This window comes from Molothrus ater, chromosome 3, assembly GCF_012460135.2.
Source record: "Molothrus ater isolate BHLD 08-10-18 breed brown headed cowbird chromosome 3, BPBGC_Mater_1.1, whole genome shotgun sequence".
In the NCBI taxonomy this organism is placed as follows: Eukaryota; Metazoa; Chordata; class Aves; order Passeriformes; family Icteridae; genus Molothrus; species Molothrus ater.
Window position 1 is genome coordinate 11,466,435 of NC_050480.2, and position 17,550 is coordinate 11,483,984.

The window sequence follows — 17,550 nt, forward strand, 5'->3', positions numbered from 1 at the left end:
GATGCATGGAAGCATAAAGAATTATGCAGTAAATTCTGTGGCTGAGAGATATAACTGGCATGTTACAAAGTTGCCTGCTTACAAGTACTGTGCTGATGGCATTGCTATTCTTGACATTATAATTCCGCTGCTTTCAATTCTCTGGAGATGATAAACCCCAAACAACACAGTGCCACAAGCTAAGGGAGATGGCTGGGGTTTCGTGACAATGCTCTGAAAGAGCAGCAGAGACATTATGAGGTTTGTCAGACAGCATAAAAGCCTTTATGACCAAGTGAATTAGGCTTCCTCTGTTGTTTCCCCAAAACCGATAGTAAGGAGGGTTGTTTCCAACAACTGCTCAGTTTCTAGCTTTTAATAGTTAATGGGAGGTCAGGCTATAAGCTGAGATCAATCCCAGAGTAATAAATTTTACATTATTATATTTGTCTTTCTTGAAATATAAACACCAGAGGATCTATTCTCAAATGGCTTCCGACCCATTTTTTCCATAATTAATACAGGAAATTCGAGGAACGTGACTCCCCGTGCAGCTCAGACAGAGGCAGATCTGTATTCATCAGCATGGATTAATTAGTCTTTCACCAGACACACAGTTACTTCGAAGAGCTACAAAATGGGCAGTTATAAAGGAGGGAAAGCTGTCTCATAAAAACCCCTAAGCCACATGTTCTTGTGAATAAGAGATACTTTTTTTAACTTTGATGTTTATTCTATGTAGTTTAAGATTTACGGCTAGATTTATCCAGCTCCACTGACATTGACCTTGCCTTCAATGCGGCAGCAGCATGGAATGAATTGCTCTTCCCTGGTTGATTTGAAGGGCAGTACTCAACAAAAAAAAATGCAGCAAAGATTCACTCTGAATAAGAACAGCAGAGCCTCTCATTGTTCAGATCTGAAGACTTACTTCTGGGTCATTGTATTCCGTATGATTCCACCATGCTTGGCAGGCTTTTTCTTTGTCTTTTAATTGGGTAAACACATCTGTTTCAACCAAGAAAAGGAGAATTATGCACTGCCACTTAAATCTTAGGGACTATTCTAACAGCTCCATCTGTGACATTGAGGTGTAAGAGTTGTTTTTTCTTAGCCTTCTCATTTTTGTTACTTATAAGAACCTCATTCATGACCTGACACAATGTTTTATGAAGTCAACAGAAAGGCTGTCACTGTTTTTAATGAGCTTTGGATCAAGCTCTCTGTTTTTCTTCAACACAGAACAAATCCTTTCACTCCAGACACCAGTGACATAAACTCCATGAAGGTCCCAACTCATCAGTTGGAGATTTGAAGTCAACAGTAGCAGCAGAGAGGAGAACTTGGGGACTCTCAGCAGTGATATTACCTGTCTAACATGTCTTTGTTTCAGGGTGTATTGTAACTGGAGATTAATGATGCACAGCAGATTATTGCACATTTCAGACCACTGCCTAGGAGGAAAGCAAGGGTGGGAGAGCAGAGGAGGAGGGCTTTGTCACACACATTGCTAAACCAGACACCTTTTGCATGTGTCCATTACCAGTCCCTGGCACAGCCCCAATCTTCGTTACTCTTGCAAAACTCTTTTTATAATAAAGATAAAACCTGATTTCACCTGAAGTGTAAGTGAAATCTTAAATAACAGTGCTGCTATTGTCTTTGCTGAAGAAATTAACAAACTCTCCTGAAACACATGCTGGTTGGTATTTTGGCATCAGGAGAAAAGCCAGCAGATCCATCTGAAGCGCAGTGAAACTATCCCACAAGTGTATTAATATAAAATGAGATTTACAGTGACTTTAGTGGTACGCACTGTGCATAAATTATTAGTGATGGCACTGCCAAAAACCCCTAATTAATAGGCATGTAATTCCATAAAGGAAAAGTGAGGTTAGAAATAAATATTTGAGATCTTTTAAAAAGACCAAGTGTCCTTTTTGCATTATGACTGACACAGAGCAGTCTTGCTCGGCAGTAGAGTAAGATTTTGAGACATCTGGGAGCTGAACAAATGGTGTTAAGTCTACAGTCCTTCTTGGCTTTGGCTTTGAAAGTCCACATGTTCAAGGGCTTTTAGATTCCTTTATATGATAATGGCATTTTTGGTCAACTTGGAAAGAAAAAGAGTCAAAATTTTGTTATTATGTGCTGTCTCCTTACATGGACATGGGAAGTATGGAGTAAGAGCATTGGGTGGAATAAACTGAAAAACCATTCCATGATTCTATGAAAAGTAAGAGTTGGAAGGGACATTAAAGGTTATCTAGTTCCAACCCCATGCCATGGACAGGAATGTCACCCACTAGATCAGGTTGCTCAAGGCCCCACCCAACCTGGTCGTCCAGGGATGGGGTCTCCACAACTTCTCTTGACAACCTGATCCAGTGCCTCACTACCCTCTGAGTGAAGAATTTTTTCTTGGTATCTAATCTAAATCTTTTCTCTTTCCGTTTAAAAGTATTCCCACTTGTCCTATCATTAGCTATTTAATAAAAATAGATAAAATGTAGTATAAGTAGATAAAATGCAATAAAATTGAGAGTAGGCCACACTTTGAGACAGTTTAGAACAGATAGCAAACTGGACTTCTGTATTTACAATGAATTAACCTATCTTCCTAAGCTTTGACCTATCCTCATGGAAAAGGAGTAGATAGCTTGTAGTGACTTTTCCAATGGAAGATCAAGTGCATGCACAATTTGCCTGCTCTGTGCTGTTGTTAAGGTACAAGTTTTAAATGGAAAATGTCCGGATATGCTGCTATTTTAGTTCTGAGGAAATATGCTGGTGATGATGTTCAGCACCTGAGTGCTAAGTGGTTTTGGATTACAACATTTGTTTCAAACAGATTATAGATTTTGTAAGTGCACCCTGGATGTAATGTGTAAAGATTTCCACTTTTGAAAGATGTACATTGAGCATTATGCAAATAAGCCATTGCTTACTCAGATGGTAGAATAATCTCTTTGTCCTGACATGACAAGTAAAGTATGTTTCCACTTGTTATTCCCATCTGTCACAAGATGATAAACCTCAGATCTGTGAAAGTCTTATCTGAATGTATTTGTTAACATCTTGCTTTGCTGGCCACCATCATGTATCATTTTCGTTGTGTAACTAAATAGCTGCATTTTTTTTTGTCAGCCACGAGGCAACTGGAATTACTTGATTTCTCCACATAGGTCCAGTTGGGAAAAGCATTTGGTTTAACTCATCCTGTTCTACACATCACAGAAATATGTTTATCAAGCATAAACTTAAGAACTCTTCCAAACAGATATGCATTTCTGAATCAGAGCTATGGTGTTTCAAGTTGTTTCATTTGCAATTAAGTTATATTCAGTGCTGATTGCACAATATAAAACCCACTAATATTTCACTTGCTGCGTAATTTTTAGAGATAAAGACCTCTTCGCATTGAAATGCAGCCTATGAATACATTTACTGCGTGAGAACCTGATTTATGTAGGGCATATGATTTCCTCGTGGCTTTGCACCGGTGCAAGTGGGCTGATTATATTTATTTCTGTTTTCTTTTCTTTCTTTTTTTGTTTTCTCTAACAGCGGGGACAACGTATATCTTTAGCAAAGGTGGTGGACAGATCACTTACACGTGGCCTCCCAACGACCGGCCGAGCACTCGAGCAGACAGACTGGCAATAGGGTTTAGCACTGTGCAAAAAGAGGCTGTGCTGGTGCGAGTGGACAGTTCTACTGGCCTTGGAGATTATTTAGAGCTGCATATTGTAAGTAATCATCTCACCAAAGGCGTGAGGTTTCTTCTTGTCTTGCTTGTGCTTGCGTTCGCGGGGGTTAAAATTTGTTTTGTCGGAGTGTGGTTATAGAAATTAATGAACCTTTTGGGGTCAATAGTGGACTAAATGATGCTGGTTTTTTGCAGATGATGTTGTACAGGGTCTCAGACATTCTCAAAATGCCTTTTTTTCCTACAGTGCTGCTTTTCATAGATTTTCAATTAAAAATCATACTGAGATACTGCCTGTACAGATAGAGCAGTTTATTGCAGTGTAATTACATGGAACAGAATTTAGCAGTATCAGAGGAAGGTATGTTTATCCTGGGGGATTTAATCTGGAATCTTATAGTGGAATTGCAGTGTATCACAGCTGACTGTGTTTTTTGTTATTATTAGAATTTGTCCTCTGATTTCACCATTCTTTTGTGATGGTAAATCTTAAGCAGGAAGACTGTCAGGCTAGGAAGTCTTAGAAAGCAATTTCAGCTGCCTTAAAGCAAGGAACTAGCAATCAAAATTGAAAGCATATGGAGTTTTATGGCATCATAAATAAGTGATCAATTGAGAAAAACATAACCAGAGCAGTATAAAATTTTGTTTTTTAGATTAGTCTGAACTTTGTTAATGTGTTCGTTTGATTTTTATTTGAGAATGTCTCTACTTTCAGGAAGAGTTGAGTTCCTTTTGAATGAAATTACTTATTGGTCTATAACCAATTACACTTTTACCCTCAGAAAGCATTCAGCAATGATCATTTTCAAAATTAGATGGGATTATGGTATTCAATCTTCCCAGACTCCTTTTTCTGCAAAGGCACTCTTACATTGTGGACAAAGGTGATTTTTTATTTATTTACTGGCTTGAGTAAATAAAGAAAGAAAACCTTGAATAGAATTCAGAAGTTGTCTATACCCTTATCTTACATTGAATCACACGGATGAAGTAGTTGGCTGGTTTTGTGCAATCTTAGTTTGAAAATGTGAACAAAGCAACTTCTCCCAGGTGCCAGAAAAACTGAGAGCCTACATAATTCAAGGCAAGTATTGTGTTGCTAGATGGAATTTAAATATTTGCTTTGCAAACACCAGGTGCCTTGTTATAATTTACCTCTTTATTTGCGATCTCGGAGCAAACCCACCCTCTGTGGTCAACAGAGTTATCTTCTTCTTACAGGTTTTTTTTGTTCATTAGCATACAAAGGAATGTTTTCCTTGTAATTTTACTGTACCTGAAGTCTATCAAAGCTATCATATTTATTTGCTCTTCCATCTAGCCATGGTATTTCTATTTTAAAGCAAACATTCTGTTCATTAATGATGAGTTGGAGATGAAAAATTATTGCCTGCTCATAAATGTTTGTAGTTTTCAATATTTTTCCTCAAATAACTGTCTTATACCCATGCTGTAGCAAAAGATGGTTTAAAAAAAGAATAATTGAGAGTTTTCTGTGGTCAGAGACACTACCAGCTTAATAGGGAAGGGGAAAATGGTAAATTATACTTTAGTGATTCTTTGAAATTTCTGTGAAGCAGCAAAGCCTTTTATCATCGTGCTGTAAGAGGTGATTTTGGCCTCCCCCTGCTGCCTTTGCAAGGGACTTTGGGAACCTCCCTGAAGCCTGTTCTGCTTCAGAGCAAAATGGTAACTGTGTGAAATTTCTCTGGAATGAGGTTTGACCTTTGAGAGCAGCTTCAGAGTAGTCTGTCCCTAGAGTGGAGGCACTGAGGGATCGACCTGAAATCCTAAGACATTTGGCAAGGACTTTTATGACAGTTGTCAGTGATAGATAAAGCTTGGAAAACCATTGGGATATAATTTCCCGGAACCTAATTCAAATAAGGATAATATTCAAAGGGAAGTTGAAAGGCAGTATTTTCAAAAGCACTTTTGACACCAAAGACCATATATCTCATTAAAGTCCGTTGAGCTGCAGATACTTCTGAGAATTTGACCTGGGATCCATTTTAGCTCAGAAAGACATTGTGTGAGATATCACAGTTCTAAAATGAAGAGAACATAGAAACAGGGAGGTCTATGTGTTATACTTGAAAAATAGTTCATTGGGTCTAAATGTTTCCATATTGGCAGCTACTGTGTTAAACCAGCTGTAATAAAAACAGGAGGAGGGGATTGTCATTCAAAACTTGCTTCTTTCATAAGGTATAGATGCCACTAGGGGTGTCTTATCTACTAAACAACCAGAAACATGCTGTGGATAGTGGAAGGAGATAAAACTAGAAGGAAGTGTTTAATTCTGCATGTTCTTTTGCATGTACCCACTCACTGTGAATATGCATGAGCAAAAAGTGCTTGTGTACCTGGAGATGCACTGTGCATGGATAACTCACCTGTGTGTGGTGGCAAAAAAAGTTGCCCTGGAACTATTGCTTAAAAAAAATAGATTATAGCCCTCACTAGCATGTTGGGGAGGGTGCTTGAGAGCTTTGAGGAAGCTTGCTCTTAACTTTCTTCATTCTAGAAATGGAAGAGGAAATTATAAATTAGGTTATGGTACTTCAGTGTGTGCTTGCCCTCTTTATTATTCTGTTTACTTAAAGACAATGTAAACCTAATAACGAAATTAAGCTTGTAACAAATTCTGATTCTGAAAATGGCTGCTTGATCATCTGAATCACACTTTTGGTGTTAGGTTAGGAACATGTTTATATAAAATAATCATTTAACCTCTTCACATAGCCATTGATATGAGAAACATTTTAAAAAATGTGTAGTCTACATTGCTTCCAGACGCTTAACAGTTCCAGTGCAAATATTTTACATTCCAAGATAGATTATTATAAAATTCCACCTGTACTGTAGCAGCATAAATCTAAAGGACTGTTTGTGTGTATGGTACCTATGCAGCACAGTACTTCAGGAAAAGGATTTTAAAATGTTTTAGTCATCCAGAGCTGCAGCAATTAGCTTTCATTTCAATCATTTGACTTCTTGTTTGGAAGTGGGCTTCTGTGCTGTCTCTGCTGGGTGATCTAGTTCAAGAGGAAATAGATATCCTACCTAAAAGTCTACTGCCACTTCCTCTCCTGTTGATGGATAAATGAAGGACAGGTAGCTCTGGTAATTACTGCAAGCTTCCTTTTTTTCTTTTCATGACAGGGTCTGCATCCATCTCTATGTCACATGGAAAAAGGCAGCAGCTTTTTGTGCAGTGTTCAGTTAATCACCATGTGCACTCCTGCCCTTACCTTTTTGTGTGACTTCTAGTGCCTTTAGGTAATTCTGCCAGTGATTCCTGTTCCTACCTCCACTTTCTCTCTTCCTACCCTGTTATTGCACGTCATTAGAAAGCAAAGTGTACAAACATATGAATGTCATTGTCTTCCACAGGCATTCTGCTGTTGCTACTTTGAATTTTTAGCTTTCCTCTGGTGAGGAATAAAGTGAAGTTAGACAAAGATATCACGTCAAAGGGCTAAGCAGTCCTGTTAAATTGCTCTTTTTGTCAATGCTGGTAGCATAGGAAAGTGTCATTCTCTTGTGTTGCACAAGGGGTATTTGGTCTGTTTGAGAAGGATATATTTCCATCAACAGACTTCAGCCATTATAAAAAATATGTAAATTATGCCATGTTTTCATCTTTCATGTTAAAATGAAAGACTTTATAACAAAATGTAACATTTTTTATGCCTGATGGAAAGAATCAGCAGTTTCTGTGTCTTTTGTCTGTGTCATTTGTTTGAAAATCAAAGTATTTGTGGAGCACAAAGCAGCTGTTTGAATGGTGGTAGCTGATTTTGAAGTTAAGAACAAGAAGTTTGTATGGAGCATAAGGCCAGCAGAGCATTTCAAAGTATAAAGCTTTGGCATTCCAGAGACACCCAGCCTAGGGCACATCAACTACTTAAGCTGAACTGATCACTTCTCCTAACTCAAGCAGAGTGAGATTGCATTAATTAATCTCATTTACAGGTATGGACTTGCTGAATTATGTGAAGTGGTGATGAACATTCTCATAGGAAACATTCAGAGGTCTAAAATAAGGAATAAGGCAGATGTGGCAATGTTTTGAATGTTGTCCTAACCCTGTCTGGGAGGAAAGTGGGGCAAAATGTGCTGTGATTCCAGTGAGAGACAGCAACTGTTTATACTTAGGATATAGAAAACATATCAAAATAAAAAGAAATAAAGCTCAGGGTAGATGGTAGTAGATATTTTTTGTTTCATTATATTTCATGTCACTAGGAAACAATATTTTAGACAAAATGCTAACCAAGAAGATTAATACTGTGATGATAAAGCATGGAAAACTGCTTCAAAAGATTTGCTAACACATTACCTGAAAAAGTAGGGTATGGTTAAAACAGATGGCATCAATATATGCAAGGCACAACACAATTAACCTGAAATACTGTGAAGATGTAGCATTACTGGCATGATGGATTAATCAGTATTGTCCTTAGACTTCCAAGATGTGTTTGTGAGGCTTTCAGAGTTACAATTAATGACTGAGGTGAACATCACGGGAGTGGAAAGATTGTATGACTTACAGAAAATGGAGTTTTGGGTAGTGAGTAAACTCAGCTCATGCTCTTTGTCCCAAATGTTAACATACTACATACATTAAAATATATATTGTAGAAATGGCATTTTTTAGTTTTATTTTTTCAAACTTTCAGCAAAGTTAACCATGAGTATTATTTCCTACTCCCCTCCCTCTGTCTCCTGGTTATACATATGCAGTACTCTGCTACACCAGGCTTTTAATAGCTGACTCTGTTAGACTTTTTTGTACATATCCATAAAATATGGATAGTTTTAACTTATGCAAGTCTAATGACCTTCCCTCAAGTGAACAGAAGGAGAAAAACTCAAGTGAGGATCGGAGTTCTGTATTTGAGTGTACCAGGGAAAGAACTGCAATATTTTATGATAAATGCAGTTGTTATTCTCTTTTGAATACTTCACATGTTTTGGGCTTAATGTCTAATGGAAAGTCAATTGATTTTTATTGACTTGGTTGTATTTGGATCAATTCCTAGAGAGCTGGATGTACTTTCAGTGAGATTGATGATAAAAATACCTTTGATTTTAGTGGTTTGTATTGGAGCTAATTAATTTTCCCAGGAAGAGTTTAATAATATTTAAAAAATAATATTCCTAGAATATGATTTCTTCTTATAGTCATCATTCAAATCTAGAATTCCTTGTTATTAGATGCATACTTATGGCAAACAAAATTTGGGAAGGCCAATGTTGGCTTGTATATTCATGAAATAGTAATGAGTTTAAAATTGAATCATTCACATCCAGGAAGGAATTCTAAAAAAAAAAAAAGAAAAAAAGACAGACCTAGTTTTCAGATATCTGATATTTTAGAAGTGCTGAACATGCACAACAGTGGCTAAAGTCAATGGAAGCTGAGTGTAGTCAGCACCTCTGAAAACCAGGTCATCATCATATCAGCTAAGTGGGCATCAGGGATCACTTTGGAGTCCTGGAAAGACTTTAGACCATTATGTTTATCAGAGTTTTGCTTTTTAATATTCTGCTACCTTGAAGTACAAGAACATTTCATAAGGCTGATGTTATAGAATTCTCTTGTTATTTGATATTTCCTTATTATGCTTATAGATGCAATATTTATTTGTGATTTCTTTCTTCATTTGTATATGTGAATGTAAAATGCTGTAGGAATTTTAACTATTATGGACAGTAGTTGTTTTCTTTGGGGAACAAAAATCTCAGCAACCAGACTATATGTTAACCTTTAAACTGAAAAATAATTACTATGGAAGAAGGCTATTTCCAGACTTGCTTATGGGTTTGAGTAAAAAAAAAAACAGTGCAATCAAAGAAGACTCATTTATGAAACTAGACAGGTAGGTGAGAATGCAATTCAATGCACACAAACATTAAGTTAATTAGAATGGGAGCAATGAATTAATCTAGGGAATTTGTACTAAATGCAGCAATCATTTACCTCACTGATCAGGTTAAAGATCTAACTTTGTAGGAAAGAAAATAAATGAATCACTGAGATGGTCAAGTCATGCCTTGGAACCATGCAGTTAAGTTATTCTTTTGTATCAGCAGAGACAAAGATTAAAAAAAAGCTCTGAAAAGGGCTTTTATTATGTAAGCAATTTGTTAATGCCTCGTCTCAAGTACTCTGCACAATCTGTTATTGCACATTGAGCCACAGTGGTCTGTTCTTGCCATAAACAGGCCAAATTGCTGAGGGAAGGTTATGGAAATGTGCTAATTCTGGCACAGAACAGACTGATACATTACTGTATGAAAAATATGAATGGAATTTGTACAGATGATGTAATTAAGCAGTTGGCTCTGACTGCCATCAGGGAGCACTGCAAGGAGAAATCCTGATGTTTTGTGGAAGGTCCAGTAAACCAGTGTGGTAGGGATGATCTCCCAGCCTGGTTCCTTGGCCTAGAAATGTGCTTGAGGGAGGCAGCTCCTCTCCTTTTCTTCCTCCTCCTTGGGATAAAATAGAAATTCTCACTTCCCTCTATCCAGCAAATAACTCCTTTATGCATCCTGCTCCTTTTGTGCTTTTAGGAGATTACAAGCTTCCTTCCCAAAAAAGAATGCTCTGTAATGGGGTCACCACCTGCCAGCCCCTTGACCAGAAAAAATTGCACATCCAGTAGGACCCAACTTCACAGATAAAGTACCATGTCAGTGGCACAATGCTCCAGCCCTCAACAGTGATGAACCTTCTCAAGTGTTTCCTTCTAGAAGTGGTGTAAAGCCTGGCTGAAGGTGACTAGGTCTTTAAAACACTTCTGGTGGGCCCACATACATCAGAATCAGCTGGAAACAATATGGAAAGAATTGCATTTGGCCCTGGTGTTGTATGAAGTTATCGTACACATCAGGTAGTGGATTCTAAATTCCCTTCTGATCCTGCATATCTCAAAATTACACTGGAAATTGGATTCATCTGTTGACAGAACTGTTTAAGACCCAGAACTTTGTACTGAATTTGATGGCAAGTCTTCCTATGACTTTATTGTTGCAAACTGTGCACAAATGGAACCTTAGATCTGGCACGAGGAGAGAACATAAACACGGAACTTAATTTTACTTCTGACCTTAAAAAAGCACCAAGATTAGGAATAGAAGGGGTTTGGCCTGGGTCATGTTATATTAATAACAAAAACTCTGCATTTTTAAGAATTCAAGTGGACCAATTTGGAAAAGCAAGCACAAGACCAAGCATATTTTAGTAGCACAAACTTGAAGAGGCTCATGACCTCCTCATAAAGCTCCTCTAATTTTTTACATTGTCACTTTTAAAGCTCTGAAGTACTGTATGGATTACATCAGTCATGTTTTCAAGGATTATGTCTTTCTCTTGCCTTTCCCTTGTTCCCCAACTTGTTCTTCTGCCATGTCTTTGAACACAAAATTTGCGTGTTGTGCAAATTCAGCAATCCCAGTGAATCCCTGTGAAACAGGTGGCAAACATCCAGGGGTCTCAGGGATTGCATACATTTTATTTCCCTTGAAAGGAGGCATAGGAAGGACAGGGGAGTCACCTTAGGTGATGACTGTATGGTGTACTCACGTGGAAGAACTTCTTGATGAGGACCATTGATAAGTTACTCTTAATTAAAAAACAAAAGCAGCAACCACATGTGGCCAGAATTAGGAGGCATATCCTTGTGTGTCAAGGCTTTTCACGTATAAATAACAAATTTCTGGCTTCAGAAAGGACAATACAGGAATTAGGTGATGATGTACAAATAAATAAGTAGACCATCTTGCCTCCCACTATTCCTAGTTAATGTTATCTCCTCTCATTGATGTTTTAGATCCATCACAATCTAATCACATACTTGCAATTTAAAATTCCTGGCGCTGGCTACTAGCCAACATCCTTCTGTATGAAGGTTGTAGATATTTTAATAACTTGGCACCAACTCTTCCAGAACATTGCCATGTATAAAAAGCACCAATGAAAAATTTAGCAGGCATTTTAGCAACTTTACTAAGATTAAAAGGATACTTGACTATTTGAAGTAGCAGAGCCATTGAGGTGTTCACTGTAACCTGGCTGATCATTCAAATGAAGAAGGAACTGAAATACAGGAAATTATTGTCATTATTTTGAGAATGAGAGCTCTGGATGACTGAGAGTGCAATTCAAGAGCAGGCTACTTTTGTCCACTTATTCTTTGGAGGTGATGTTCTGCTTATTATATTTAGACATAGATGTAATAGTATCTATATTATATGCTTTTATATATATATAAAAAATAAGAATATACAGTTTGCTATATATAAGAGAGTCAGCCCTGATAATATTTCCAAGCTTATTCCTGCCTAGTTCTTGTCTGATTTTAGAGAGCATGAGAAGATTTGTACTCCCTCCTCCCTGCTGGACATGCCTGGCTCAACACCAGGTGGAAGGAATGTGTACCCAGTGTGTCAGAAGCTGTGGCAGTGCAGGCAGAGGACAGGTTTCAGGCACTTTGGGCTGACAGTGTGTGGTTTGGGAAAAAAAAAAAAGAAAAAACAGGCAGACTGGAGCAATGGCAGCATGTTCAGCATATCCTAGACTGTGCTTTTAGTGCCTAATGGCAGCCTGAATGAGGGACAGTGGCCCTCAGACTGGTGTTGACCCACTGAAGAAGGGCCAGGTTTGCACAGGACAGAGCAGGGTTTGTTTCCTACAAATGAAAGCCAGAATCCAAGATCTGGCCCATTAACTCCCTGTCTTTTGAATTTATGAGCTCTTAGTGAGGATAAGGATGAAGTGTGCACTGCAGCACAAAGTACCAGTGTAGTGGGTTTTCAGTGGATATGCAGTATGAACAATATTATTTTTTAATACTAGTGAGAGTGGTTGGCCTATTGATGCAGAGCAAGATGAGGGCAAAAGTGCTGCTGGAGACCTGAAGAGATTCTGATTCTAACTCCAAGTAATCCTCATCCCATCACTTCCACTATTGATTTGTTTGAAAATATTGCAGAAATATGAGTAAGTACGGGCAGGATCTGCATCAAGCCAAAAAACTACTGGTGGAACGTGAGGTGCAGAAGCAATTTTACAGAGCCTGCTGCTTTCATTCAGTCATTTGTTTAAGTAAATATTGCTAATGTAGTTAATCACTTTGTGCAAATAAGGAAAGCTCATCTTAATAGTGTTCTGGTTTTGTGAGATACTACCTTAATTGTAACTCACAATTAGTTAATTAGACCACTTACTTAATTCAGGTTTTGCTCTGTGAAGCCTCAGTGTCATCACCAATTTGAAAGCTTCTTTTCATATTTAATGCTAGTTTGCTTTTCTCCTTATAGATTGTTTCATGGTCTTGAGCCTTTTTTCTGTTTCATTACACCACTGTATCAGTGAGGAGAAACTGGAGTAAAATCACTGGGTTGGTGTAGGGGAGGGTGGAACTGGGCACACAGAGCTTGGCTCCTACCTTACATCCAATTAATTTACTTAACTCTTGTAGTCCTTGGCACTAGCTCATTGCACCAGGCTTATTCAGGAAACAGAGCCAGAGCAGGAAATTTATTTGTGTTTTCTGAAACCCTGGCTGCCAGTTGTATCTTCATCATCTTTTCACTTACTTGCCTATGCTCTTTAATCACTGTCTCTCTTACCTTGACACCCTTGACACCAGTGCATCTCCACTGCTGGTGGATCACTGAGCAGCCTATTGCTTTCTCTCCAAAAACCACAGGTGTACAATATTTGCCTTCTCTTTGAATCCAGCAGTGATTCTTCCCACTTGACAGCGGGCTGCTGCTGCTCTTAAGTATTTTATTTTTTTTTTTGGCTTAGATCATACCATTCAGAGGAATTCCTGCAACAATAATAGACAGGATAAAGATTTAATGAACTGATACTGTCAATGTTCTGTGTTCTGGTGGCATATGTTTAATGTAACAATCTAACAATCCCACTAACAACAGGTGAGTTTCCCTGTTAAGTGTTTGGAGAGGCTTAAATATCTGGCTGTTTGTGAAAGCCCGTTTACTCTGAAACATGCTAATGCTTCAGAGGGTGGATTAGCTGAAGGAACTGACTCATGCATTTCCTGCCTTTCGATAATTACCTGGCTTACATTGAATAGGGGATGCTGAGGAACAAAGGAAAGACACAGCCCTTCAGTTTTGCCAGCTCTCCGTGAAATTATCCCCAAGCCTTCAGTGCAGCAGCATGAAGCTGCTAACGTGGCTTTAACTTCTCGGTGCTGGAATTTGTAGGTGATGATCTATGCTCAGTCAAGGGTGAAATCTAAGTCCAGATGTTCCCTCAGGGAGATGTAAATCACACTTGCTGCTGCAGCATTGCACATTCTTTGTGGGCTAGAAAAGCTGCTGTACAGGACTGGGAATTCTTCCCTCTGTTATTCCACCTTTGGGTCAGGTACTCCTCTTCATCCCAGGCCTCAGGATTGAAGGGTGAGGATGAGGCATTACAGCAGATATCATCATGCTCCACTTTGGGTCCAGAATCTCTTATTTTTAGTTCAGCCCTCCCCCTTGATGGACTTGCAACTTATTGCCTACAAACAGAATACAGCAGACTGCCTTCTTTGTGTCTGCTGTGACACCCCATTAACGCCCTTGTTACCCATATGTGGCTTCTTTCCCTGACCCAGTGAATTCCAGGGAACAATGGAGAGTTCCTGCAGCAAAAGCACTCAGGGTTTCCCTGGCATAGCAGATGGAATTTTTGATGCTGTCAGTGTAGCAGCACCTTCCCTTTTAGGGACAAGCACAAAGAGCATTATCATATGTGAAGCTACTTTACAGTAACTTCTGCTAACCAAAATAAAAAGTGGGAAGATTATTCTAGAGAGCCTTAATAACCACTCAGCATATTTGATAATGCCACTGCTGTCGGTATCAAGCTCACCACGATGTTTAATAGCTGAACAGATGCAGCTCACTAGAGCACCACATGGTAGGCAGCAGCAGGGAGTCCCATTTGACAAGTTGGTTTTGGTTTATTTCCTTCCCAGAGAGCCTTCCCTGATATCCCAGGTTTCTGTAGTGTTTGGATTTGCTACTCAGCAAACAGGAAAAGGCAAGGGAATTCTCTACTGCTTGTTTCCAAAGCAAACGGGGTTTGCTAGTGAATGTGCTCTATGAAGTTCCTAATTAAGTTCATATAAGGAATGTTTTAATGTCAAATTGCCCACCCTTGGTCTGAAAAGAGTTGGGTTTTAGCAGGAAGCATATACACATATGCATGGACTGTTTGTAGGATAGCAACTATGAGGGGTCTTGGAGGTAACTTCCCATTTGAGGATTTTTTATTTTGTTTTAATTGCAAGATTTTGTGTAGACATCTGCAAGTCACTTTGCACAGTGAGCAGTAACTCTTGGCTGTAGTAGTGCCATGGGATCCTGCAGTTGTTTGGTGCTTCTAGATTTGCTCTCCATGGAACAATACAGAAGAACATTTTGTAAGACTTTTCGATCTTCTAATTGCTTGCCTACAAAAACACCTGAGTATGTACTCTGAGGCTAAAAGAAGATGGCTCTGCTGTTAATATATTATTATAATATATTAATATGTTAATATAAAAAATCAGTGGATAATGCAAAGGAGATAATGAAACCATGGCTATATGATTTAGGTATTTCTTTCCAGGAAACATTTGAGAATAACATAATTAAGATGGGAATAAGACTAAAAGTGCTGCAAAACTCATGTTTTCCACCACATATTGCCTGGCCCATAAATAAACACAGAATCTCCCTTGGTTATATTTCTTTATTAATGTGGTTATATAATTAAAGATAGGTGCTGCCAAGGGCTAAATTAATGGGCAGTGCTTTCCCCAGAGCTAAAAACTTGTCACAAATTAGTGCTCAGCTGAGATGCTCCTTTGCAAGATATATAAGATTTCTGGGGTTTTATTCCTAATCTACTTTTTGAATATTTTGCTGGCTATTTAAATTGACATTCTTAAAGCATTGATTTTTCTTTTCTTTCCTCTTGCTTTTCACTGCATATTCAAACTCAAAAAAAAACCACCAGCACGTCTCCTTGTCACAGCTGTAGTGTGGTACATGATGACACCAAGCTGTGCTAGTGTGGGAGGAGGGGAGACAGGGGTTGCAAGCACTGTGGAGAACTGATTAAAATTCAAAATGAGCTTGATAAAGTGGAGAAATAATCTGAAATCAGGAAGATGAATTTCTACAAAGGAAAGCGCCGATTCCTGTACCTTAAGATGGAAAAATCAAATGCACAGCTATAAAATGAGGAATAATTGTGGCCTAGAAGTACTTCTACAGAAAAGATTGGGAAGTTACAGCTGATTGCAATTTGCTGCAGACACAGACAAGCATCAATCTGGGATGCGCTGACAACACAGGGGGTGGCAGAGGAGGAAAAGTTTGGTGTTAGCACGGTTCTGCTGGGATCTCAGCTGAAGAGGGATGTCCAGTTCTGAGTACTTGGCTTTTCAAAAGGAGGTAGGGAGAGAAGGCAGCTACTAAAAGAATCAGCAGTATATTCTAGTTTTTTGAATGTTCTAGTTTATTAAGTTCCCCAGAAGAAAATGAAGGAATGAGCTCTGTTTTGTTCATAAAAGAGAAGACAGAGTGACTGGTCATGAAAGCATACATATAGCACATATAGGTTATTAACAATCATGACTGTGGCTAATCTGTGTTGCCTGTATGTCAGCATAAGGTAAGAAATGGCTGGTTTAATTGCAACAATGCTACTGGGTATTGGAAAAAAAAAATTCTGCTTGATGGCTAGCAGTGAAGCTGGCTCTGTAGGCAGGCCCTGTTAATTTATGCTTTCAAGATCAGGCTCCGTTCCTATCGGTGCTGGGAATGCCATGGAGACTTCTGCTGTGGGTTTTTGCTAAAGTTAGCCTGCATGTGTTCACTGTTGCCAGCAAGGGGTGGGTAGAGCAGGTTCTTCTTAGGTTGCAAGCTCCCATTTTTGCTGCAGTTTTCAACTGGAAAGCTTAGGTCCAGGAATGACCTCAGAGGAATGCTGGGATGTAACCACAGTGAGGTTTCCTGATGTTGTTCCTAAAGACCCAGAAACAGGAGTGGGTGAGCTGTGGCTGCTGAGCATTTTTTTTTTTTTACTATCTGTTGGTCTTGGTATCAGCAGCAAACTCCAAGACTGTGCAGCAGCACCAGAAACTTGTTCTCTCTCTGTCTCTACCATACCAACATCCCTTCTTTTTTAACACTGGAGAACTGCTTTGCTGCTAAATGTGGGCAAGGAACGTGGCTCTGTGAGGCTGGGAACTGCTCTCCAGCCCTGCAAGGGCCTGTTGCTGTGTTCTTCCCTGACTGTTGGCATGTGCCTCCTCGTCAGCTTGTGGGAAAGGTGCTGGTGATGTAACTAAGTTTGCCTCCTCGCCCACCTCTCAAATGTTAGCAAGTGTTTGCTTTGGTTGATGTGTGGGAGTGGTGAGGTAATTTGAACCATCCTGGTGGAAATCCAAAATAACCCCAATGGGCTAAATAGATTGCTGAGCAAAACACATTTGGTTATATTGAGAAAATAACGTGCAATTGGGGTGAACTTATTTTGCAGTTTTTTGAGCTATTTGGCCAGTTCACTGGCTGCAGACTTAGCTGTGCAGCTCTAAGGTTTAAGGTTTCTTCTCACAATAGTGCATGAAGTTTATCTAAAAGATAAAAGTCACTCACAAGTCATAGAGGATACACTTTCCTGTTTAATTTCTAATGTAAACTTTCTAGTTTATTAACGTTGCTGCCTATTTGTGATGCAGCTTTCTAATGATTTTAGTGGAATGTTGATTTTAAAAAATCCTTTGGCTATCAAGAGTTGTCACAACTTCAGGCTTGTATTATAAAAGCTCAGT

The 17,550-nt window shown here is 38.8% G+C and overlaps 1 protein-coding gene across 33 annotated transcripts in view; it reads left to right on the plus strand.

Annotated features, from left to right (window-relative positions):
- The window catches only part of NRXN1 (neurexin 1), a 678,846-nt gene that overhangs the window by 464,557 nt on the left and 196,739 nt on the right, over positions 1-17,550 (plus strand). For all 33 annotated transcript variants that reach the window (XM_054514185.1, XM_054514186.1, XM_054514193.1 and 30 more), the window contains one exon: positions 3,547-3,728. In XM_054514185.1, coding sequence (XP_054370160.1) covers positions 3,547-3,728 — 182 coding nt within the window. The remainder of the gene's footprint in view (positions 1-3,546; positions 3,729-17,550) is intronic.